The following is a 26,093-nucleotide window of genomic DNA, read 5'->3' as shown; positions in this document are numbered from 1 at the left end:
AACTGTAGGATTGGGCACCTCTCCCTTATAACGTTTATAATGTTTACAAGGTTAATTCTGGCCCATAGCGTACTACAACATGTATGTTCTATTCGGTACCTTTTTAATTTTCTTGATATCTGGATCCTCCTCCTCTTGGTTCACCTGGTAAGGACGCATTCTCTCCTTGGTTTTGTTCAATGCTATGATCTTCAAGAAAATGAAACAAACAGAAATAATAATAAGCTGCATAGGAACTATAAATATAAATATAAATAAAGGACATATTTATCTAAATTATCAATGATAGACAAAGCTGGAACACACTCCACACAACCCTTACAAGTCATTTAACTATATATAAATTGGTTAAAGCGTGCACATCTTCTTCTTCTACTGCTATCTTTTCCATTTGTTTTCATTGCAAAAATATTTAGATTTATATTCCTTTCCAGAAGACAAGCCAGTACACAAAAATAATACATAAAAAAAATAACACATCACATGTAGCTTGGATTGAAAATGTTTCCATCAGGGTCCTGCTGATATAAAAACGTGGCCAAATTTTGCAGAGCTGGCAACAGACCTACCCAGAATTCTTTTCAGTTTCGGTTACTTTCCTCTTACTGTTCATTACTTCTTTTCATAAATATTAATTTATCAGTTAATACATGAGTTGGGCCCTAGTTTTAATGAGACATGAGTGGCACACTATGTACAGTCCTATGAAAAAAATTGGATACCCCTGGTCAAGGTACATGTTCTATTAATTTCTTAAATAAGTTAACACATGCTCTTTAATGAACAGCAGTTTATTTGCTGAATTTATCACATTTGAAAAAAGTAAAATTACAAATGTGTCTGATGAAAAAGTTAAGGCATAATTTATTATTATGTTATATTTATTAAGTCATGCACTAAAATTAGCAGAAATGCTATATTTAAGTTTGTTCCCTACAGAGAATTACTTATCTTCACTTATCTCCATATTATAATTTATTATAATATGGAGATAATATATATAATTTATTATTATATTATATATATTATTTATTATTATGTTATATTTATTAGGTCATGCACTAAAATTTGCAGAAAATGCTATATTTAAGTTTGTTCCCTACAGAGAATTACTTATCTTCACTTATCTCCATTCACAAAATCAACAAAACAGGTCATCAGACCAGGACATCAAACTTTTGCAAACAACAACATGCATCGCAAATAAATAGACAAAATGTAACAAGAAGCTTTTTGAGGCACAAACTAGGACACTATGAGGGTTAATGTATGGCAGCCGATGCAACTGATAGACACAGCAGTCATCCAAAATGGATCGGCCCGCATATCAACTGTACTTATAATTACTTGATTCAGCATGGCATGCAGTCAGATATCACCAGGGCTTCATAGACACAATGGCCTCAATGAATATTCAGATTGTCAGAAATGTGGGTCACTAAGAGGCTGTGTGGGTGCTCTCACAGCAGATAACCATCTAACTTCCTCTCCACACACACAATCTCCTCTCTTCATTCAGCAGCCTGCATCAAACGCCTTGCTCACCAAGCCTTTACCAGCTATTTAGTCTGTAAGCAAATTACGGCGCCAATGTCCTTAAGTCATGCAGTGAGCATGTTTCACAGGTTTCAGTCTCACACACACACACACACACACACACACACACACACACACACACACACAATGAGTAACTGACAAGCTGAGAAGTTATTTGAATAAAGAATGGTTTATTAGAGTTTGAGAATTAAAGGGAGCTTAATTAAAGAAAATAAAACACTGCTTGTGATGGACATTAGAAAGAAAATCACAATTTTTATACATAGATTTACAAGCTTATAGGCTTTAGCTTATATTAATGATAGTACTACATTTGTACGGATGTTCTACATTTTTCTTATATATATATATATATATATATATATATATATATATATATATAATCTCTGTTCTGTGTTGTGCTTTATTCAAAAAGGACTCAGAGGTGAAACACTCCTTAAAACTTCTACAGTAATGGGCAGGCCTAAACTGTTGTAGGCTGAAAAGGTGGGTATATATAAATGAGTTGGTTCTTGTGACATCACAGAAACACAAAAATTTAGAACAGGCTATTTTTGCAGCTTAGTTTTCATATATGGACTGTATGGGGAGTAATTGTTTTGAATCTTTGACAATGTTTACATATTAGACCAAACCCATTTAAATAAAAGTGCAGAAAATGGTGGTTTTCCATTATGCTGGGCATTTGTAATCCAAGTCTGTTAACTAAATATGTTGTTTCAGATCATTCTATATCACTGAAAGCACTTCACTTCTCTTTAAACTGTAAACAGATACAGCCATGCTGCAGCCTTTCACGCACAGAATGCCATCACTCTCAAGATATGAACAAGGGCTTAAGGGGCTGATTTTGCTGTAGCGATTACTAAAACCTTAAAAAAGACAAAGACCATGATTGTTATAAATTGCCCAATAATAATAATAGGCCATAGTAAAGGAAAGCTACAAAAACAACAGGCTAACTGCGCATGGTAAGCTTTAGCTGTCTCATTATTTTAACAATTAGGCTGTAAACGTGTGATTTATTAAAGCTAGAGCAAAACTACCACACCATAGTAAGAAACACCAAACCTTAGCAAGAAAAATGTAGCTTACAAGTTTCTAATTAGAAGCTAAAATGTGTTTAATTCTACTGGTTTAAGCAGGCTTCTATGTGGTGTTCCCACATTACCTGCTGCACTGAAACAGGTTACTGGAAAAAGGGGGCTTTCAACAAAGAGATTTGAAGTCTCTAGGTAAAGAGCAGCCTTTTAGTCTTTGTAACTCTTTTTTCTTGAAAACAGACTCACATGTGCTGGAGGCCTGGGCAAATGACACAGCAAAACAGCTGCTTTATTTTAATTTTTGGACTCCACAATAATACTACAGTCAATCACCGATGGCTACATCGATGGCTACTCAATGGCTAGCCTTCAACTTATATTCTAATAAGACTACAATCTTAAAAATATTTCAAGGAATTTTTAGTAAAAGGAACCATTCTATTCAGAACCATCAGTTCTATATAGAACCATTTTAGGCATAAAAGGTTCATTGCATGGTGATTTTTTTTTAGATTAGAGAAGGTGTTGTGTATGGTTCTATTAGTAGCAGAACACTTTTCAAAAAGGTTCTACACAGAACCATCTATAGCATATTCTCTGTCAATCTGAAGAACATTTTCAGGAAGCAAAGAAACCTTTTAATCATGCAAAGGGTTCTTTGAGTGTTCATGGTTCTACATAGAAGCATTTTCTTTACTAAATAACCACTGAAGGACCATCTTTTTTTAAGAGTGTAGTGGAGGTCTTACTGTAATTGTTTATATTTATACTGAATAAAGCTCACTGTGATGTGACTGTATTTTTGGGTACATTTTCAATTAACAATTTAATGAATATTTTATTAAAATGTGGGTGTGCTTGTTTTCAAAATGTAAAGAAATTGCTCATTAGCAGCTCTCAAATATTCATGGCTGGATTGAAAATGCCATTTCGCTGTTAAACATTCATCATTAATTCATGAATAAATACTTTTAATTGAATCAACATATCAAACTAAAAGTAGAATAATTCAATTTCATTCTGGATGTGTATCTCTAGCAGCCCTGCTAGCCACTGAAACAATAAACACAATATGAATTAACACAATATAAAATAACAAGGTGCTACACAGATATTGTGGAATAAATTAATGCACAAAACAATATCACTGATAGCATCACAGTTCAGACAGGAGTCAAAAAAGGCCATTCATTAGTATATAGGAATAAAACTGATATACTGCAAAAGACAATTTTTTTTGTTATGGCTATATGACTGGACGAAATACAGTTAATTATAATGTTAAACAGAATTTCAAATAACATTATTTTTGTCATCAGAACACCGGTGGTCACATTAAGTCGAACATAAAAATCATATGATTTCTATAGGATGAACACAGTTTCCAATCTTCATCACCAGCATCAAGCAAGAGCAACAGTGGCTGCAAGTCCTGACCAATGAGTGTTTGTATTATCACTGTCATGACAAAACCTGGTATCTCCAAAAAAGTAACTTTACAGGAGACGCAAAATAAATGTTCTTAACTTTGAATGGAACAAGAACTTTGTCCAAGAATTTTTTACATATTGTAAAGGACAGCTGACATTTATAAATTTAGTAAAAAATAGTTCTACAAGATTTTGCTCAGACAGGGATCACACCATAGCTATCATATGTAGCGTCAAACATTCCAACTCTTCCAAAATTGTAGTCCTCTAGCTCTCATTCTCACTGATACACCTTGCAGATTCCTGTTACAGTGGAGTGAGTGGAACTGTAGTGTTCCACATTTTTTTACTGTATGTTCACACTAGGAACAATGTCACCTCAGATTGTCTCTCGAGGGTGTGTTAGAGGATGCTGTTGTTGTTGCATGAGGGTGTGGACAAGTCAATGTACAAAATTACTTTCTCTATAATTATTGTATTGTGTGTGTGTGTGTGTGTATATATATATATATATATATATACACGTGTGTGTGTGTGTGTGTGTGTGTGTGTGTTTACATATAGATAGATAGACAGACAGGCAGACGGTCTTGGGAATCAGTTCCCAACCCTTCTATGAACTCAATACAAACCAAAGATGTTGAAACGGAGCCATCAGCTCCTTTCTTCTTTGCTTTGACATGTATACGTGTTTCATCGTGTCTTCTTAAGCTCTGAACCAGTAATTATACAACGGACAGTTTCTTCTTCTTCTTCTTCTTCTTCTTTCGGCTGCTCCCTTTAGGGGTCGCCACAGCAGATCATCTGCCTCCATCTTGCCCTATCCATTGCCTCCTCTACTTTCACACCAACCATCTCCATGTCCACCTTCACTACATCCATAAACCTTCTCTGAGGTCTACCTCTTCTCCTCCTACCCGGCAGCTCCATCTCCAACATTCTTTGCCCAATATATCCACTATTTCTCCTCAACACATGTCCAAACCATCTCAACCTGGCCTCTCTGGCTTTATCTCCAAACTGCTCCACCTTCACTGTCCCTCTGATCTGCTAATTTCTAATCTTGTCCATCCTTGTCACTCCCAACAACGGACAGTTGAAATGAGATGGGTAGAAGTAGATGTAGATGGGTTTTAGGCCACACTACTACAGATGGAAAATCCATTATTCAAAGTGTTATGATCACATTAATTGTAGTAGAATTTTATATATATATATATATATATATATATATATATATATATATATATATATATATATATATATATATATATAAAATATATATATATATAAATAATCTCATCGTGCTTCTATAAATAGTATGTGGAATGTGCTGAACTATGAGCAGAGGCTTTTCCATTGATTTTTCCATCTCAACAGTTTTAGTGACACCCATAAAAGGCTGGTGCACACGACCATGGGCTGAATGATCTAGAGAAAATGTCAAATTGTGACTTTTCTGACCATTATTGTGAGTATAATTTAAATGCATTTATTTTCAATAAATTAAGTTCTAAACACTGAAAGTAGTATGCCAGAAGAGCGCAGTTCACAAGCTCTGCATTATTAGATTAATGTTTTTCCAATTTAAAATGTAAGACAATGTTGAATGATGTAGGATGCAATAAAAACTGCAGCTCATATGATCTGAAAATAGCACTGCTTTAAATTTCACTTTCGATATAAAAATGATGAACTGTTCAGCCCTAATACAACCTTCAAGGGCAATTCCAGAAAAGTCAATGTTTAGTGTTGTAGCCATGAGCAATACAGGTAGGATTCATATTCAAGCTCAAAACATGTGCCATATGGACCCAAAGGAGGCAATAGCCTTCTTTATATCTCAGAGGGAATACATAGCCCCTTTGAGATGCACCAACCAAATGAGTGTCACACTGATAGTATAGATTCAGATACTGTAATCTTCTTCAACAGTGCCTTGAAAATATGCTTGTATGCTTGTAGTGGGAATTCTACCCATTTGGTGCAGTTACTCACCTACACTAAGTGTTCTCCTAGCCTTCCTAAAAAGAAGCATTAGCTTTATCATGGACACAGCATGTATTAGCTTTGATAAATCACATGTTCCTCACTGAGCTCTGCCCTGACATTTGCTCAGGAGTGAGCAATAAAATATTGCTGATCCTATAATGCAAATAATGGGAATTGATTTCTGTTCCCATGGTGACTGGACTCATCCACTGGGAAGGATAATTCCCTAGTAACATGTAATTGGAATGGAAGAAGTGTACAGCCCAGATACTACACCATATCTCACTGCATCAAGCAAAACTAGATTTCAGTAGCAGAAAACTGCAATAGCACATAAATATTGTTTGAGTTGAATGTTAGACAAAAAAACAAAAATCAGAAAATATCTACAAGCTGGTTTATACTTCTGTAAAGATGCACATAAATGTGTCTGAGACACATAGAAGGTGTAAGGTTGATTGTAAAATCAAATGGGAGCAGTCAGAGCAGGCATGTCAAAGCTTCTGGTCTAAAGTGCAGTGGAGATTAGCATTTACCCTCATCTAATGCTTTGAATTCAGAGGTATTAACTATTCCAGAGTGATAAAAAAAATGAGATTCTTTGCTCATTTTCTGAGACCCCTCAGATAATAAAAATAAAATATTTTATTTGATTACAATAATTCATAACAATTAACAAACAAATATCTGAGTAAATGGCCACTAGAGGGCCAGCAGAAAGAGGACCTTTTTTCATGACAAATGGACCAAGAGAAATGCTCCAATATCAGTTGTAAATAAAATCTGGTTACACTGACATACATTAAAAGTTAAGAAGTTTCCCTTTTGGGAATTTAGTAACACTTTACTTAATCCCTCCTACATTACACTGACATATCCATGTCATCAACATGTTGTGACAGATGTAACTGCTGTCATAAGTTGTCACAACAGATTTTGTTCAGTAATATTAACAGTGTTATGTTATCATTACAGGTACTTGTCATAACAAATGCTAGAATATTTGATATCATGACAGCTAATCTTTTGCTAAGTGTAATCTAGGCACCCACCATGACTTCAAACAATATGTCCTGTGTCATGACAATTAATGCTAATGGCAACACTTATTTTAGTGGACATTATCTGTCATGACAGGCACCTGCCATAACATGCTCATGGCATGATTATCTCAATGTTATGTAGCAAGACTGAAGAGGTTTTTAGGACAGGGAAAAAAATGAACAACCATACTATACTGAGGCAGCCTCATGCAATGCCCAAGCACATGTTAAACATTTTTACAAATGATGGAGAAAACTCAACACTGAATATTTTACTGCTTTTGCATCAGCGGTAATGTTTAGCCTGTGGTAGCAACTACTGTGAAGCAGTTCCACTGGGGTGAATCACAAATCGCATTTGTTGTCACACAGGAAAACCCTCTCATAACAAAATATTGTACAGTAAAGAACATGACAGCACAAACAAAAACCACCACATTATACAGCCTAGACTCACCTAGTGAGTGAATAAATTATATTTACCTCTGCTTTGAGTCTTTCAATTTCCGTGTCCTGGTCCTCCAGCTGTGTGCGCAGTTGATTGGCCGCCACCTTCTCTGTCTCCACAATCTGTACCAGGTGGATGTACTTTTGCATGAGCACTTCACGCTCAATGATGATGTCAGAGTAACTTTAGGGGAGATTGAATGAGAACACTGAGACATTTGTTTATATATACATCTTACATTTGACTTAATAAAGTACACATTAGTATGTGGATCACAGCAAAATATTATAAGGATCAAATGAACTCATGAAAAGTTCACAATATACTTTAATTCTTAGAAGTTGCAGTAATGACTGGAGATAACAAAGCGTGGTATGATAGAGCTTGTTATGATCATACAATTTGAGATGACGATTAACATTTTACAAAAAACAATCAAGTCTCTTTGATCAAATAAACTCCTTCTGGTTGTCTACCAAAACTTTTAAATTAGAAGTAATCAAAAGCCTGATTAAGAAACCTAATATTGATTCATGTGAGCTATCAAATTCTAGATCTTAAACCCTCTCTTCATATCAAATATTTTAGAGAAAGCTGTCACGCAACAACTGTGTTGCTATTTGCACAGGAAATACATACTTGAGATTTTCTGATCTAGATGTAAGCCTCATGACTGTACAGAGACAGCACTAGTGAAAATGGTATACAATTCTGCTAGGTCTTAGAGCTATGGGGAGGACAATGGGTTCTCCGTTTGAGTCTCGGTTCTTCTTGAGTTTTCTTCTTCTTGCTCTTAGAGAGTTTTTCCTTGCATCTGTTTCCCTAGGCTTTTCATTGGGGTTTGGAGTTGTATTTTCTTTCAATCTGCTTTGTGACAATGCCTGTTCTTAATTGTGCTATATAAATACATTTGGACTTATATAAATAATTGTAATTAACATTTTGTCTTTTTTATTGCATGCAACTATTAAAGTACAAGCCTGACATGGCCAAATTAAACACAGAATGTCACATTACATGCCATCTTAGCATCTGCAATCTAACCAAACCAACTTGCTTTTGCAAATAATGTAGCAGACTCCAAACCTAATATGCAGCAGGATGGCAGAAATGAAATGGCCCGGCAGATCTGCACATTAATGCTCTGTTTTGTTTTACTCTGTAGTGGAGCTGAGGATTGTAAGCCGGTGGGGCAGTGGTGGTAGAACACAGGGGTTAGTCCCACTGCTCACAACCACATCTGTTCAGGAGTAACCCACTAATCCATCTCATTCCAGCAGATCGCGCCAGTGACGCAACCCAAATCTAAACGCTACAACCCCCTTGTATAAAGAGCCTGTCTGAGAGACGCTTGCCAAGAAATGAGTGCCTCACATCCCAGATGGCCATGTGTTGTGTTGTGTATTTTGTGGACATTGTCACTGTATCCCTCCTGTCTGCCCTGTCTTTCACTTAGCAACTGACAAACAAAATGAAAAAGAAAGAAAAAAAATGTGACCAATATATCCCTCTGTGACAAACCAGCTGCCCAAGGGGGAAACCTGCAATAACAGTATCTTCTGCAGTAGTTAATTGTTTTTGCAGTAGTGCTTTCTCAAGAGTCCAAGAGAGAAATGAACAACAGAGCTGTCAAGCTTCGAGCTGTTTATTAGGTGCAAGGCTGCTTTGCAGTGACAGCAGTAAACGCACAAAGCGCTAAAGAGCGCGCTTGGCTTCCTTTGAACTGTCCTGGGCCTCTTATACACTAAACCTCAGAGTAAGCATGACTGAACTGTTTGACTGAGTGCAGAGATGTTCTTAAGTCGCAATTCTGAGTTGAGTCTTGAGAATCTGGAGTCTTTAGTAGGGAATTTTAGGCTGGCCTTATTACTGAAGGCACTGCATTGTATAAGAGTAAACCCCAACTAAAAGCATGTCAGGTTCAACACAGCTTCAAATAAATAAGTTTTTCATTGTAGAAAATCGTTCAGTCTGAACAACAAATGTAAAGTGCTTCATCGAGTAAATACGGTATTTAAAGGAAAGAGGCAAAACAACTCAAAACAGCTGGTTATAGTCTGTACTTATATTATTAGCAATATTAGCATTTTGCAATATTAGCATAAATATGCAATATTAGCATTTTGTTTTATATCATGCAGCACTAAAACACACACATACACATGTATATATATAATCGTAGTAATGTACCTGGCCTGTTGGATGACCTCCACCCATTCGTCACATTCCGATTCCTCCTCAGTGCGCAGCTCCAGAGGCTTCTGCCCATCATGGCCAAACACAATGAGGAAGTATTGCTGTAGAAAAGTACACACAGCCTCATCACATGTGAAGGGGAGAGTGGCTGCTAGCAGAAATCACATAAAGTCCAAGAGAAGTCTTGATTACACTGGTCTACACTTCTGACACATCTAATTTTTACCCCTGAGGTCAATTTATGATCTTGGTGTTGTCTTATGTAGTGAAACCAACAATAATTTGCTTTCTACATCAACCTCTCTTTATCCTTTAGAGTTAAACAAGGCTTTTTGTTATTGTACCTGTTAGACTGTTATACACTGTGTGCACAATTATTAGGCAAGTGAGTATTTTGACCATATTATCATTTTTAGGCATATTTTCTAACTCCAAGTTGGATAAACTTGAATGCTTAATGGATTTAAGCATAGCAGGTGATGTGTATCTGTGTAATGAGGGAGGGTGTGGCCTAAGGAGGTCAACACCCTATATCAAGGTGTGCATAATTATTAGGCAGCTTTTTTCTTTATGCAAAATGGGCCAAAAAAGAGATTGAACTGACTCTGAAAAGTCAAAAATGACCAAAAGTCTCTCAGAGGGAAGCAGAACTCTTGAAATTGCTAAGATATTGGGGCGTGATCACAGAACCATCAAACGTTTTGTTGCAAATAGTCAAGAGGGTCGCAAGAAACATGCTGAGAAAAAAAGATGCAAAATAACTGACAAGGATTTGAGAAGAATCAAGTGTGAAGCTACCAGGAACCCATTATCTTCCAGTTCTGTAATATTCCAGAACTGCAACTGAGCTGGAGTATCAAGAAGTACAAGGTGTTCAGTGCTCAGAGACATGGCTAAGGTAAGGAAGGCTGAAATCCGACCACCACTGAGCAAGACACGTAAGCTGAAGCGTCTAGACTGGTCCAATGAAGACAAAATTTTCAAAGATGTTATGGACTGATGAAATGAGAGTGACTCTTGCTGGACCAGATGCATGGGCCCATGGCTGGATCAGTAACGGGACAGAGCTCCACTTCGAGTCAGACGCCAGCAAGGTGGAGGTGGGGTACTGGTATGGGCTGGTATTATTAAAGATGAGCTGGATGGACCTTTTCGGGTTGAAGATGGGCCCAAAATCAACTCCCAAGCCTACTGCCAGTTTTTAGAAGACTTTTCTTTAAGCAGTGGTACAGGAAGAATCTGCATCTTTCAAAAAGACAATGATTTTTATGCAGGACAATGCTCCATCACATGCATCCAAGTACTCCTCTGCATGGCTAGCCAATAAAGGCATTAAAGATGAAAAACCTATGACATGGCCCCCTTCCTCACCTGACCTGAACCCAATTGAGGACTTGTGGGCAATTCTTAAATGGGAGATGTACAGTGAAGGAAAACAGTACACCTCTCTGAACAGTGTCTAGGAGGCTGTGGTTGCTGCTGCACAAAAAGTTGATCGTCAACAGATCAAGAAACTGACAGACTCCATGAATGGAAGGCTTATCACTGTTATTGAAAAGAAGGGTGGCTATATTGGTCACTAATTTTTTTTTTATTTCTCAGAAATGTTCATTGGAAAGCTTTGAGTTGTTTGTTTATAATTCTCACATGAACAGATGAAAATAAAAAAGTGAGATGGGAAAATGTATGTTTTTCATTTAGCTGCATAATAATTCTGCACCATTATAGTTGCCCAATAAATGTGCACATATAGATATTCTCCTATAGATAAAGTGAAGCCAAAACTTCACTTAATTTTTCTTAAACATTCAGGAGGTTGTTTGAGGTTTATTAACATTTTGCATTAACCGAGAGCACTGTAGTTGGTCATTAATAAAAATAATCCTCAAAAATAAGACTTGCCTAATAATTGTGCACACAGTGTATGTAAATGACCTCTGTTCCTATTGGTTGCCCGGTATTGGGTCTCATACAAAAAGCAGTCCAGCAGAAACACTCCTTGTAACTTCAAAGTGAACAAGTGAAGCAAAATTGCCGCAGGCTAAATAGGAGGATATATATAAATGTGTTGGTTTTGTAACATAACAAACATGATGAATTCAAAACGGACTGGTGGACTCTATTATAGCCTAGTTACTGTATATGGACAATATGGATGTGACAGTGAATATTATTTTCTGAACTTAACATAGTTTACATACTGCCTCAACCTTTTTAGGTACTGATATAATACCAGTGGGCTTAATACAGGTTTAAAATATAACTAATTAAATAAAGGATTTTTGATACCTGGGCCTCCTATACCGAATTTTTATCTTCAACTCTTAATACAAAAATGTGAAATGGCAGCACAGCTTCCAAAAATCTACCCTTATATGCCTTTGTGCTCAATAGACAGCAGTCAGATTAACCTGTCTGATACCCTCTTGAAGGTGAAGACCCAGTGGTAAAATATGGCTTAGAGGAAATGAGATGAAAACATTCAAGCAGTGGATGAAGAGAGCGGCCTGGGGCCATTTCCCAGGCAAATAAATACACCCGGTCACCTCAGTGCAGCTGTGGAAGAGAAAGTTGAATCAGCTATTGTCTTTCTGGCCTGAGGGAAAAGTTATGCCACCTGTTAACCTCAAAGCCCCACTGTGCTGTACAGTTGGCCCTAAGCAACAAGTCCTATAGACTTCATTTGAATAAGTCCATTTCCTGCATATAATCCTAGTAATTCAAACTGCATATAGGGGAACTGAAATAACAAAAAAAATATTCATTCAGGTGCTGTGGAGTTCATAGAGTAACAATATAACACTCAAACTATGGACTAGCCCTTTACAGGAAACAGAATCCTCTTACATCCTCTTTAATCAACTAAAATAACAACAATAAACAGTTAAATCTGATCATTGTTTACTTTACTTTGCTTTATGTTTTATTTATTTATTTATTTTTATTTCCACAAAGTGGTTATATGCTTTGTGTTCTGCTAATTCTGTGATGGTTCAGAGCAAATACAATGATAGCATCTAAGCTGAAGCTTAAAAGAACAAAATCAAAGTGCAGTTCAGTTTATTGCAGTTTATTTATCTTTTTTAATTTGCCCAGAAAACTTAAATTAAATATAGTAAAAGAAAACAGAATTATGAATGTTAAACATTACCAGGCATTTTGGTCTGAGAATGTCTAAAATGTATCATATGTGGCTTTTTATAATTGTCAGACAAAAGGATACTGCACAGTTACATCTTAGGCCTTCATGGTACACATAAAGCAAATGTACTCATAAAGGTACAAAAAGTTGTGTATTTGAATTTTAAAGGTACACTACATTCCTTTTCCCATAGGAAAGGGAAAACTTTTAAACTTAAGTTTTATAACTTAACCTTTTAAAAAGAAAAGTAGAATAAAAAGTCTGGAGTCAGGACAGGGTGTGTGGAGTAAACATATGTTCTGAAGATGTACATCTGACTGCAACAACGGCACACGCTGTACGACCCCCTGAGCACATTCAACTAGCACATCTGATCCAGCACAGCTCAACAGCCATGTTTTAAGAACAATGTCATCTATCTATAAAAATACAACACAAAAATGACCTCCCACAGGCTTCAGGGCATAGAACTCCAATTTCAGATTCGAAATGGTATTGTATGATAGCAGCCTGCATTTCAACCACCTCATGCACTAGGCACCACTGCCTATCTTATGAATTATGTATTTGTATTTTAACACATTCACCAAAAATTGTTTGCTATTTACTTTTCAGCTTAAGCTTTAGCTTCAGTTACCTGATTTCCTAAATCTGAGAAGGAGTAAAGTGGAACACATCGCTTCCCATAACTTTCAAACAATGGCAGGATTAAAACACAGACCATAGCAAGATTAAATGTGTTTTCTTCCTTATTAGGTCTTACCATAGGATGGAAACTAACACTGTTAGAGAACACTGCATTATGCAGTAGCATCATGTCAGAGTTTCTTAAAGTAAGTCTGCTGTCTTATTCAAGACTATATTGCTATAAATAAATACGTTTCTGAGAAAAATGAGTTTTGCAACTTCACACAGCATTTCAATAAAGAGGAGATCCAAAACATCTGACTGGGTGAACTAACACTGACATTAAATTTATGTTGCATGAATCCTGTAAAAGTTGCCAATGCCCTTTTCCCCCCCAATAGCTGCTTAATATCTACTGGAGTTTTTGATACTCAGCAGATGTCTAAAGGTCATCACACTCTAACCAGTGTGAGACAAGTACCCTACAGACACAGACCTTTCACTGATTCACTCTTCAAACTGGGAGCATTATGTTGTTGCTCTAGCAATCTGGTAAAAATTTTCAGGCTATCCCTGACTAAGGTTTGGTCAATCAAAAGGCCTGTTCAACTTCCAAAGCCTGGAAGAAAGCTAATAAATGAATAATATCATCAGAAAACACTGGACTATAAAGCTTTAGTTTCACTTTCTACATTTAATCAACAAAATTGTCACATTATACAAATTGCTACTGTATGCTTAGTAACCTAGGTTGTTGACCACCCTTTCATTTGATTAATTTCCAGTCAAATTAGCCATTAATTACAAGTTATTTATATTCAGTGTCAGGAAAAAGAACCAGAAATATATACAAAACAACAAAATATATTTTGTCAATATTTAGCTTGTCTACACTTTGCATTTCTTACAGTCTCTGTTCACTTCTGGACATTTACCTGCAATTTTTCAAAGAAATCTTCAGGAATATTTTTCTACACCCCCAAAGTTCAGTCTTAGAAATTGGTGTATTTTCTGCTTCTCACAATTCAACTAATCGCAAACACATTCAGTGACATTGAGGTCTGGACTCTGAGGTGATCAGTCCACTAGTAATGCTGAAATCATTTCTTCCCAGTCATACATTACATATCTTTCATGATGCCTTCAATCAAAATCACCAACTTTAGATGTTGTTAAACATCCCTAAAAATAATCCTCCATTATGTAATTGACTCATGGATGTCGACAGGGTTCGAAGGGACACTCAGATGTCCAGTTTTCATGTCGATTTCTTGCCTATTTCCTTTTCTCAGTAACAGCTACAGCTGCACATCTTTTCAGATCCATAGCAATAAGCTGTCTTCTGAGAGTGGAAGGATGGACAGAAACACCTGTGGATTTTTTCTAAAGCAAGAACCGAGCTTTATTTTCTCCTCTCTCTCAAAGACGAAAGCTTTAAGTTTATCTGATGGTGACCGTTCTGGAGGTCTAGCAGGTCTTGCATAGTTGCTAGGAGGACGTATTCTCTATATTTTCCAATAATTTTTTGAACTCCTTTGATTTTCTTCTTCCTTATGCAAGTAGATTATGTACTCTTCTCAGAAATGTCTTTAGTGATTTTAGATGCACACATGAAAGTCATTGGTGAAGCAACTAAGCTGTGTTTGTGTAGCTGCCTGTGTGAATGTGTTATTGTTTCTTTGAAGGGGAACGTAACGTCAGTGACTCCTTTGGGAACAGCTTCTGTTGAGAGGACACAGTTGTAACTTGGTTCTTAGATTGGAAGAATGAAAGAATTAAAGGGGCAGAAGGGTGCACAAAAAGTAGAGTCGACAAATGAAACACAGATAGATTTGATACTATAATTAGTACTTGTGGTTCTTGTGTATTCTTCTGGTAAATGTAGCTTTTAAATACCCAATGCACTGCATGACTTCAGCACATTATACATTCATTCAGTAAAACAGAACTTTGAAACCAAACACAGCTTAAACATATGCTGAGACTCTGAGAAGATCAGAAGGTCAGAACCTACATTTGCAGAAATATCACTTACTTTATTTTTCTGGAGAATGACAATATACATATTTTCAGGTTTGATAAGAAATTAGATTCAAAATGCAAGTTGATGCCATTTTCATTATTTTGAGTATGTTAAAAATGCTCCAGTACCCCCCCACGACCCTGAGGGAGAATTGGCTTAGAAAATGGATAGATGGATGGATGGATGGATGTTAAAAATGTCTTCACTCTATAGAGCTCTAATTAAATTCTACTTATTTTGGTTTGGTTCAGAAAATTACCTTTTTTGCAAGACACTATCCTCTCAAGCAAAATAGTGATCTTAAAAATACCAACAATACAAAAACCTGATCTGCCTTTTTAAAAGTCTTTATATATAAATTCTTTATTTATAAATCCTATATATATATATATATATATATATATATATATATATATATATATATGTGTGTGTGTAGCATGTCTTATTCAAAACTAAAATATCAATGTAAAAGTGCACAAACGCACAATTAAAACATTTAAAATGTACACTGACACAAAACACTAATTATAACTCAGTTAATTTTTTTCCAAATTCTTCATATTTCATATTTCATACCAAAAGATGGCAAATAAGATATCCAGAAGTGTATCAGCGTAGCCGTTTTTTGAACATTACTTTTTAATGTTTGTTTTCTTTGCTGAAATTGTTACACCCCTAACATTAAGAGTTGCACTTGTACAAACAAACAAACAAATACATAAACTATAGATGGTCTACTGGCATCAACAGGTATTGGTACAGGGCCAATATCAGCAGAAAATACTGAACTTGTTGGAGAGAAAGAAGGAATGAATGTGATCCAATCCTGTAACAAATATATCCTGTAGCAGCACTCGCCCACACTGTATGACGTGATGTTTGAGTAGAATGATAGTTTATTTTCATATGCTCATCTTAAGTGAAGTGAGTAAATTAAAAATAACTCATTTTAATTATTAGTAGCTTTTCCGCATCAGCTGATGCTCAAAGCTTCAATATAGGTATCACATACAATTAGTTCACGGACAGAAGTCGACCAAGTTTGCTACGACTGATTAGCTGACTTGCTGACCTAATTCTCATGAGTGCACAACTGCTAAGCAGGAAAATCACTGCACCTCAGCTGTCTAGAAGAGAGCAAGCAAACTGCCTGTGTGCTTCCATGAATTCTGCTTTTGGAACGAAAATACACACTACTGCATGCAAGCGGGCCAGGACTAGCCTTCTTATGTGAAGCCAGGTTACGCTGTGTGGGATTACATATCAGTGTTACCTAACTATACATAGAAAGAGCAGAATTGAGAGCCTGATCCAGCAGTAGAAGTGAGCTTTTCCAAAGGCAAATCCTGATCTGTCTAGTTCAAGGAAGCTACATGAGATCAGATCATGGAACATATGCAAGACAGTATGTAAACACACTGGCAGGGTTTTAACTGGTCAGCTGTTTGGAACTTGGATGATGCCTAAATTTATAAAAACAGAGCAGTGACCTGTTTCTATTCAATGCTACCACCATGTAAAGTTAAGTAACCAATTTACTGCCTGCTCCTTATCATTTTGACAAACCACAGACGAGCGTTTCTGATGAATTAAGGTAATCATGTAGTCTATTTTTCAAGATGCAGGGAGTTATTTTTGCAAGGTTCTCTATGGCAGGGATTCCCAAACATTTTCATGTCAGGACCCACCTATACAGGTAGAGTTTGTCTCGTGACCCACCAAATATTTTGATGTAAAATAAGACCCCTATTCCTTAAGAATGCTATTCTTTCAGTCAACAAATGCAATAGTGAGCATGATAAAAGAAAGAAACATGTATAGGCCTACACTGGTACATACGAGAATGTGAAACAGAAAAAGAATAATGAAGATTATAAAATAATGTCAACACTGATTTGTTCTAATGTAATCCACCCTCAGTACCATGAGAGAACATTAATACACTTCATTAAGATGTAGTTAGACATTGCTTGTCTTATTTAAATCTGTTTTGACTTATGTTCTCAGCTAGCTCAGTAGAATAGCCAGCTCAACAGCATTTGATTACGTTTGAACATACTTGCTGCATGCAGCCAATATGAGAGTCCACGATAACAGTACAGTAGCATGTTTCAAGCATCAGCCGGGTATAAACAAATTGGTCCAATCTCATTTAGCTCAAAAAACAGATTTTGCGACTTACAGTGGTTCTTCAATGACACTGCTCCAAAGAACCTTATCTGGTTTCATGTGGCACCTTTAATTTTAAAAGTCTATAAATGTAGTAGCACTCTATCCATATAGTACAGTCCTAGAATGTACTATGCAAGTATTCTGCGAATACTTGTTTATACTCCTTATCTTCTGTACAGATATAAGTGTATAGTGTCTATACATACATAGCCATGGCTAAATTTCTCTGTGACTCAAGTCAAGTTGAGAGGATTAATGGTTTACTGTTTTGGATCACAGACATGCATGAGAGTTCTTATATAACCCTCAGTAGATCTATTTAGAATCTCTCAGGCTGGCTGCCTCTGGGCCTGTATACTCCTCTCTGACCCTTTCAGCTGCCTGAAAACAACAAGACCGCAATGTTCAGACACTGCCACCTCCTTGCTATCTTTCTGCTTTGTTACCTAATTGGCAACAGACTATTGTTTGTTTTTTTATTAAAAAAATGTCCTTTGCCACTATTGGAAAAAGATAGACCACTTAGTTTTTGACATTCAATAAAGACGTCATGGTATAATGTATAGCAAATCCTGATGAGGACTTTGGTGAATAATGTACTGCAGTGACATACAATATGACTACTACACTGCTGCAGTGGGCTTACATAGCAACAGGACGCTTTCAAGGCCAGAGAATGATGTGCTGGCTGCACACAGAGTGCTTCACAGCCACAGCCGCTCAAGTGCAGTAGTAAGTTTAACTGTCAAAACAAGTTTGCAGCCATCATCCATCAGAGCTTAATAGAGCATAATATGTTTATCTTTTTCTTTTTTGCAATATCTTGCAAGCCCTCAGTGCATAAGAATACTAACAGGATGTGACTAATTTGATCAAGCTCACAAGCATGCATTCACCAACACAGACAAACAGATTTAGAAAAAAAATAAACAATGAGCAACAAATGAGACGTTTGATGAACTATACCTGTGTAAATCTGTAGTTGATGATAACTGCATTAACTCGGCTTGCGAATCCAGATGAACAGCAGATGTTAATTTTTGCTAAATTTTTGTTTACGTTGCAACTCTGTGTAAGAGAATTCTGGCATTAGAGAGTTTGTCAACTGATGCACTGCATTAGCTTGATTTGTCTTTTCTGTGTACAATACATCATCAAAAATTGGTTTGAAATATCTGTCAAATCTAAATATATGTTCATGCTTAAAGATTAATCTTTTTTATGTCAAGATCACAATTTGAAAGAGTGCAATTTTCAAATCACCTGAGTTGCAACAGCTATTGTAACCTACTTATAGCCTACATTATCAACAACATTTAAACAAAGCTTTAAGTGGTAAAATTTAGCCCAATGACACTGGGCTTGTAGATGAACTATGTGTAGATGAGTTAGACCAATCAGAAGCTACCAAACAGCCAGTTGTATGTAACAACACAACCACAACTGGCAGTTGGCACACAATGTTCAGTGTTCAAGCTTTAAGCCATTAGCTACGTTTTGCTGGGACTTAAGTCCAATATATCAACTTTCAGTAATTAGGGTTAGTTCAGTCTGAGACCTTACTGTAAACACAATGTGGCCTACAGGTATTAGCCTTATAATGTAAATAAACCACCAGTATTTCATACCCTTTAAAATGGATCTGTGTGGAGCTCTGCATCATTTATACAAATCCAAGCCACAACACAGAAACCAAATTAGCCACAGCTGAGTCAGATCTTTTAAACTCATCTGAATCACTTTCAAGTTTCCATTGTTCCAAAACACTCACTTTGCCTAAGCAAAGCACTTCTCGCAAAGTTAGCAATATGAGGTCTCTTTCCACTTTTCCTGTACTAACTTGACTGACTGGCTTCCTAACCCCTTTTTCTGCATACATCATTCAATTATTAAGGCATGTAGACTTTATTAAAACAGGCATGTCACGTGCCACATAAAAAACCCAAAGAGCTTCTATTCATAGGCAGACAGTAATAAAGACCATAATACACATACATGCGCACACACATATATGCTATTCTTTTATACTCCTCCACTGTCCTAAGCTGGATAGGAGGGCAGTGAACCGTGCCGTAACGACAGACGAGTGCTCCAGGCTCGATCACAATGTTATTGGGGGTGGGGAGGGGGTGATCCAACATCAGCCTTAACACCTCCCTACCCACGATTCCTCCTCTCTACAACTCGCACTTCTATGTACCCAGGCGAGTAATTTGAGCTCTAGATTTGCCAAGCTCACAGAAGGTGGTAGAGAGAGACAGTGAGAGAGAGTGAGTAAGAGTGAGAGAGAGATGGAGAGATGGAGAGAAAGACAGTGAAAAAGACAAGAGTGAGAAAGAGAGAGAGAGAGAGAGAGAGAGAGAGAGAGAGAGCAAACCTTGCATAACATGTCTTAACAAATGTTGAACGTATTTTCAAACTCTGTCACTTCACCAGCAAATCCTATTGCCATGGCAACGTGGTCTTGAGAGCATGGACTGCGTTTAATAACGCTTTTTTTACTTCGCATCTTTATTCATTTACCTCCGCGTCATTATTCATTTAAGCTCCTTTCCTCTATTTATCCTTTTCATTGAACACTGATAAAGAGGGACACTTACATAAGGCAACATATCAGGAGCAGAGTTTTGCAATACTTTTATAATTACACACTGCACTCTCCATAGTGCAACATACAAATGCAAAGTCAAGCGAAAACTGACATTTGTTAGGTTATGACGGACCGCAGCACAGAAAACAAGAAGGAGAAAAGGTCTAAGCTGGGCCACAGGTTGGTTGCCAAAGCTAACAGAAAAGTGTACCAACAGTATGTATTCTGGATATGATTAAATCCATCTTTATGGATTGCAAAACAGAATGACAATATGTTCACCATTTGCAACGTACTGTATCATGAGAGAAGGAGCTTGGCTCTGAGTAATGGAGGGCTTTGAAGGTTGACTGCCGCAGAATTGGATGGGCTGATGGCCAGTGTATAAGCACGCAAAGACCACAGTGTCTGGACGAGGAAGCCATGCGCTCAAGCTTCAGTTTAACCACCCAGGAGAAGCAGAGGGAACCTCATTTTGTCTTAAACCCCTTTTCTTTCCTGTCATAGCTTTAAGGAACACACTCACAAACCACACAAAATTGCACACACATTTCTCAGCATGCTATCAGCAGGAACTCATGGCCCCTAGCTTCAGTTTCTAGGCATTCATTTTTACCACAGAGCTAATATAAAGCCCTTCCATTCTCAGGCAAGGGGGAACAAGCCTGAAAAATAGAGCTCAGTTGTACACTGAAGTGAATGACCATAGAGACATGGTCAGGTGGAATTTACTGCTTTAAATCTAACTAATCAATTTCATTCTCAATTGCTCAGTTTCAATTTCAACGGCAAAAAGGAGTGGGTCCAAAAGATCCTGCAGATGGAATTGAGGGTATTATAGACCCTGGCAAAAGATATCTTTCTAAACCTGCTCTCCAGCCAGCATTTACCCAGCCACCTAAATCTGAACAGCCACTATATTCAATAGAAATGCAAAGAACTCCCATTTTTCTACTAGTAGACTGAAACAAATAGCTGCTTACAACTGTATTAAAGCATTGGTTCAGCCAAAAATATGTAAAATATGCTGTGCAAAATGTAAATAAAAACAAAATGCAATGATGTGCAAATCATTTAAACCCTATATTTCACTGAAAATAGTACAAAGACAATACATCAAATGTTGAAACTGAGAAATTTTATAGGTTTTTGAAAAGTATATGCCCATATTGAAATTGATGCCAACAACATGTTCCAAAAAAGTTGGGACAATGCAACAAAAGGCTGGTAAATTTGTGTAATGCTAGAAAAAATACCTAATATTTGATTGCCAACAGGTCAATAACAAGATTGTATATAAAAAGAGCATCTCAGAGAGGCTGAGTCTTTCAGAAATAAAGATAGGGAGGGGTTTATCACTTCGCACAGGCAAATAGGGCAACAATTCAAGAATAATGTTTCTCAATGTAAAACAGCAAAGAACGTTTGCTTTTCATAATCTATGGCACATAATACCACTACAGGATTCAGAGAATCTGGAGAAATCTCTGTATGTAAGGGAAAAGGCCAAAAACTAGCATTTGCTGGCTGTGATTTTTGGGCCATCAAGTGGCACTGCATTAAAAACAGACACAATTCTGTCATTGAAAACACTGCTTGGGCTCAGAAACACTTCTGAAAACCACTGTCTGTGAAAACAGTCGCTGCATGCACAAATGCAAGTTAAAACTCTAAAATGCAAAGAAGAAGCCACTTATCAACAGGATCCAGAGATGCTGCCACCTTCTCTGGGCCTGAGCTCATTTAAGATTGACTGAGTGGAAAAGTGTCCTGTGGGCCAATGAATCAAAATTTTAAATTCTTTTTGGAAATCATAGACACTGTGGCCTCTGGGCTAATGACCACTCAGCTTGTTATCAGTGCACAGTTCAAAAGGCAGTATTTATGATGGTATAGGGGTGCATTAGTGCACATGGCATGGGTAACATGCACATCTGTGAAGGCGCCATGAATACTGAATTATACATACGTTTTGGCATATGATGCCATCCAGATGATGTCTTTTTAGGGAAGGTCTTGCTTCTTTCAGCAAAACAATGTCAAACCACATTCTGTATGTATTACAGCAGTATGGCTCCGTATTAAAAGACTCTTGGTGCTAAACTGGCCTGCCTGCAGTACATACCTGTCACCCCATGAAAACAGCTGGCGCATTATGAAATTAAAGATATGACAAATGAGTGCCCGAACGGATGAGCAGCTGAAATCAAACAGGAATGGGAAAACATTTCTGTTTCAAAACTACAGCAATCATTCTCTTTAATTCTGAAACACTTGCAGAGAGTTGTTAAAAGAAGAGGTGATGAAAGACAGTGGTAAACATGCCCCTATACCAACATTTTTTAAATGGTTTGTTGGCATCAAATTCAAAATGGGCATATATTTGACAAAAAAAAATTCCCAGTTTCAACAACTGATATATTGTGTTTGTAGTATTTTTCTTTAAAAATATGGTTTACATGATTTGCATATCTTTGCATTCTATTTTTATTTATATTTTGCACAGAGTATCAACTTTTTTGGAAATGGGGTTGTATTATTTGCATAATCTTCCCCTTAAATAAACTTTAACCCTACATAATCTTCACCTATCAGTTGATCAACTGAGACATATTAAGCTCCCAAAACTTACTTCTTTAGTTTTGTAACAGAGAAACAGTCTTATGTAACTAACATGTAATTACCGTTAATGTCATACAATTTAGGAACGAGCAAACGATATGTCTAAATGATCACACATTTGTCAAGTGGTTTCAAACAAACTCGATTATGTGATATTTTATAAGATTACAGCAAGTGCATAGAGTGTTTGGAATTGGTACAAATAAAAATTAGTACAAGGTCAGAATTGGTACAAATTCCTTGAACTATTATGTCAACCACTAAATGCCCAGGCTTGCATTACACACTTCTATAACTTAAATAAAACAACTTTACATTGTAAAAAAAACTTTTCACTGTAGTCCAAACAGTTACACAAAAATAAAACAGGATATAGTAAACCTGGGATTTTAAGATTAGGCTTCATAATGACCACTGAATCTAGAACAGTTTCTTTGTAGGAATGAGCAAAACCAATCTGCAAAATGTAATTCATAAACTCAATTACAACAGCTATCAGTAAAAAGTCTGATGACAGTATTCAGGTCATTGTGACCATAAGACCACAATATGCTTTGATACATGCTAACCATTAAAAGTGAATGAATATGAGATCATCCGCTTAGTGTAAAGAGATATGAGGCTTCATAATAAGCTGTGTGCTTAAGAAGCTACAGCCCAAAAAGGGACAGGGCTCTGGAAATAGCCTCACATTATCAATAATTAAAAGCAGATGATGTTCAATCATACCAGCTCTGCCTCAACAGACATATTAAAATGGTGCCTGGACAGAAATGGCCTAAACTCTAAGGTTAATTTTCCATTTTATAATCAGCTAATCTATTCATTCATCTATAGCCACTAGCTTAGCGACAGCTTAATATCCAATCTTTTGCTAAACACAAGGTCTTGAAGATCTTTCAGCATTAGCGGCAGTTGGCATCACCCTCTAATAGCAGAAAGGAAGTGAGCTACTGCAATGTTGTAATGACATGACCAAAGTACCAGCTGTAGCATGGCCAGTGGCAAGCTCAGTATGACATAATTCACAATCTGGGGTGAGGGCAGTAATGAGGAGGCCAGTAACTGTGCAGCTTTGAATCCTGGGAGTGCAGCAGGGTCAAGTCCTGAAAATGCAATGAGCATTAAAGGATAACTAGACTAGAATATGTTCACGAAACACAATTTATAGATATTAACCATAACCATTTACTTGTGTAAGTACAATACAAGCCTATATTACATTGTATTATCCACTACAACAATGCAATAAACTTTAATCTACTTTTAGGCTAAAGGGCAAACAATGCTAACAAGACAAATGTTTCATTTCAGTGCATCTTAATCCACCAGGGAGTCTTGTGTCTTGCAGTTTTTAGATGGACTAAAGTCCTGTATGATCAAGTACAGGCCACAAATAAATCACAGACTTCTTGTACCACATTCTCCTAGATTTACATTGCTAAGGTCACAGGGCCTTCTGCCTTTGCAAAACTACCAGCATACATGTAACTAGAAACAAAAATGACAGAAATATTTTATTATATACACCACATTTACATTAAAAGTAACAGTGGAGAACAAATGCATGCACTAATTTATGGAGCAGCTGGCCCCCTGCTAGCTGCGAGCACCACTGATATCCACAGGCAACAGCGAAACCCCTGACCTATTATCTCAGTCACACTTAGGATACTGTATCTGCTCACGCTGTAAAAAATATTATTGAGCACTATCTGGCTGTGAACAGAGTCATTAAAAAAAACACTAAAACAAGACATGACGTGAAATGTAGTGCAGATAAAAAGGTCAGGTGATTGTTAATCTCTATTAATTTTTCCAAACTGCAGCAATCTCACAGAGGCTCCAAGCTTTATAGGGGATTTCCTCACCTACATATTTCCCAAATTGGAAAGTTAAATGAATAAAGTTACTTTAGTTGAGGGAGTATGGCCACTTGTTTAAGCGTTTATGGCTGAAATGTTTTAATGCCAAGACAATACACTGACTGCAAAATGTGCTAAAATATGCTTGTAAAGTAAGTCACTATACAAAAAACTGACCTCCTTCTCACTTCCATGAATCAAAGAACAAATCAGTAAAACTGATTTTAGAAGCTGCAATATTGGTACTTTTTCTGTCCTATGTTAAGAAAACAGAATGCAGAATGCATCGTACATAATCTTCTGACCTGCCTGGCACTATTTTACTGCTGCACCTGTTTGAAATTTGATTAAATTTTGTATTATGTTTCTATGTCATTGTTTTAAACGTTTCTCTCTCTTAGACACAGAAACACAAACAACTGGCCAATATGGTCAGAACTTTATTTATCAATACATGTTTTTTTCTAAAATGTTTAGGTCTTTATGAATTATTTTTATGCTTGCTTCTGTAAAAGACTTCTGTAAAATCTCAAATCCAAAACTGCGTGATCAGTGGATGTCCACAGGAGATTCCTGTTGTGTATGTATTTCATAAAACCAAGGTTTGTTTGGAATATTGATTGTTGATCTATAGCTGGCTGTTCTTCAAGTGACTTCTCAAGTCTTTTTAAACACAGATTGCTTTCCACTTGTGTTGTCAAACTCACTTAAGGTTGAAAGCTTTTCCTTCTGAGAAGGCAGGCTTTTCTTTTCATTTTAAAGTCACTCAGCTGGGAAACATCTAAATAATTTCAAGTATTCTGCTGTAAAGGTCCTGTTATTTATCAACAACTTCTAACAGGCACTAATTTTCTGTGATTGACATGTTCCATTATAAGTGGGCTAGACTGTCACAGACTAAACTTAACGCTACTGTATACTGTGCACTAATGCTGTCTGATTAGACCTGTAGGACAGAAATAATCTGTCGCAGGGATTACTCAGATCTTATGCACACAGTACAACTGTGATACTACAACTCCACCACACTGAGTAATATACTATCACTGCTGTCTGAAAACCTTCTAAATTCTTTTTTTCAGGTTGTATTTTTTAACATATAATTCTAATCATTTTCATATTGCATATTTGGAAATTCAAAGCCCTTTACATTGCGTGAATATTGGTGAATGAACCAATAGAAATGGTCCAAAGTTAGCTGGATCTTGTTACATTTTCTTACATTAAATAATTTAATAACATTTAATAACATTCACATGAAATGTTACCAATTTTAAGCTTTTGTTCTAACAGTATCGGAATATACCACCGTAACTTTTGGTATCAAGATGATACAAATGTGA

General features: G+C 36.6%; 1 protein-coding gene across 2 annotated transcripts in view; it reads right to left on the bottom strand.

Annotated features, from left to right (window-relative positions):
* rasgrf2b (Ras protein-specific guanine nucleotide-releasing factor 2b) overlaps positions 1-26,093 on the bottom strand; it is a 102,809-nt gene that overhangs the window by 63,794 nt on the left and 12,922 nt on the right. For both annotated transcript variants that reach the window (XM_017691099.2, XM_017691100.2), the window contains exons 2-4: positions 9,704-9,810; positions 7,549-7,696; positions 100-189 (exon numbers count right to left, since the gene is read on the bottom strand). In XM_017691099.2, the coding sequence (XP_017546588.1) occupies positions 100-189; positions 7,549-7,696; positions 9,704-9,810 (345 nt within the window). The remainder of the gene's footprint in view (positions 1-99; positions 190-7,548; positions 7,697-9,703; positions 9,811-26,093) is intronic.

The sequence above is a fragment of the Pygocentrus nattereri genome, chromosome 20 (genome assembly GCF_015220715.1).
Source record: "Pygocentrus nattereri isolate fPygNat1 chromosome 20, fPygNat1.pri, whole genome shotgun sequence".
NCBI classification, from domain to species: Eukaryota; Metazoa; Chordata; class Actinopteri; order Characiformes; family Serrasalmidae; genus Pygocentrus; species Pygocentrus nattereri.
This window is presented reverse-complemented; position numbering and strand designations above follow the sequence as displayed.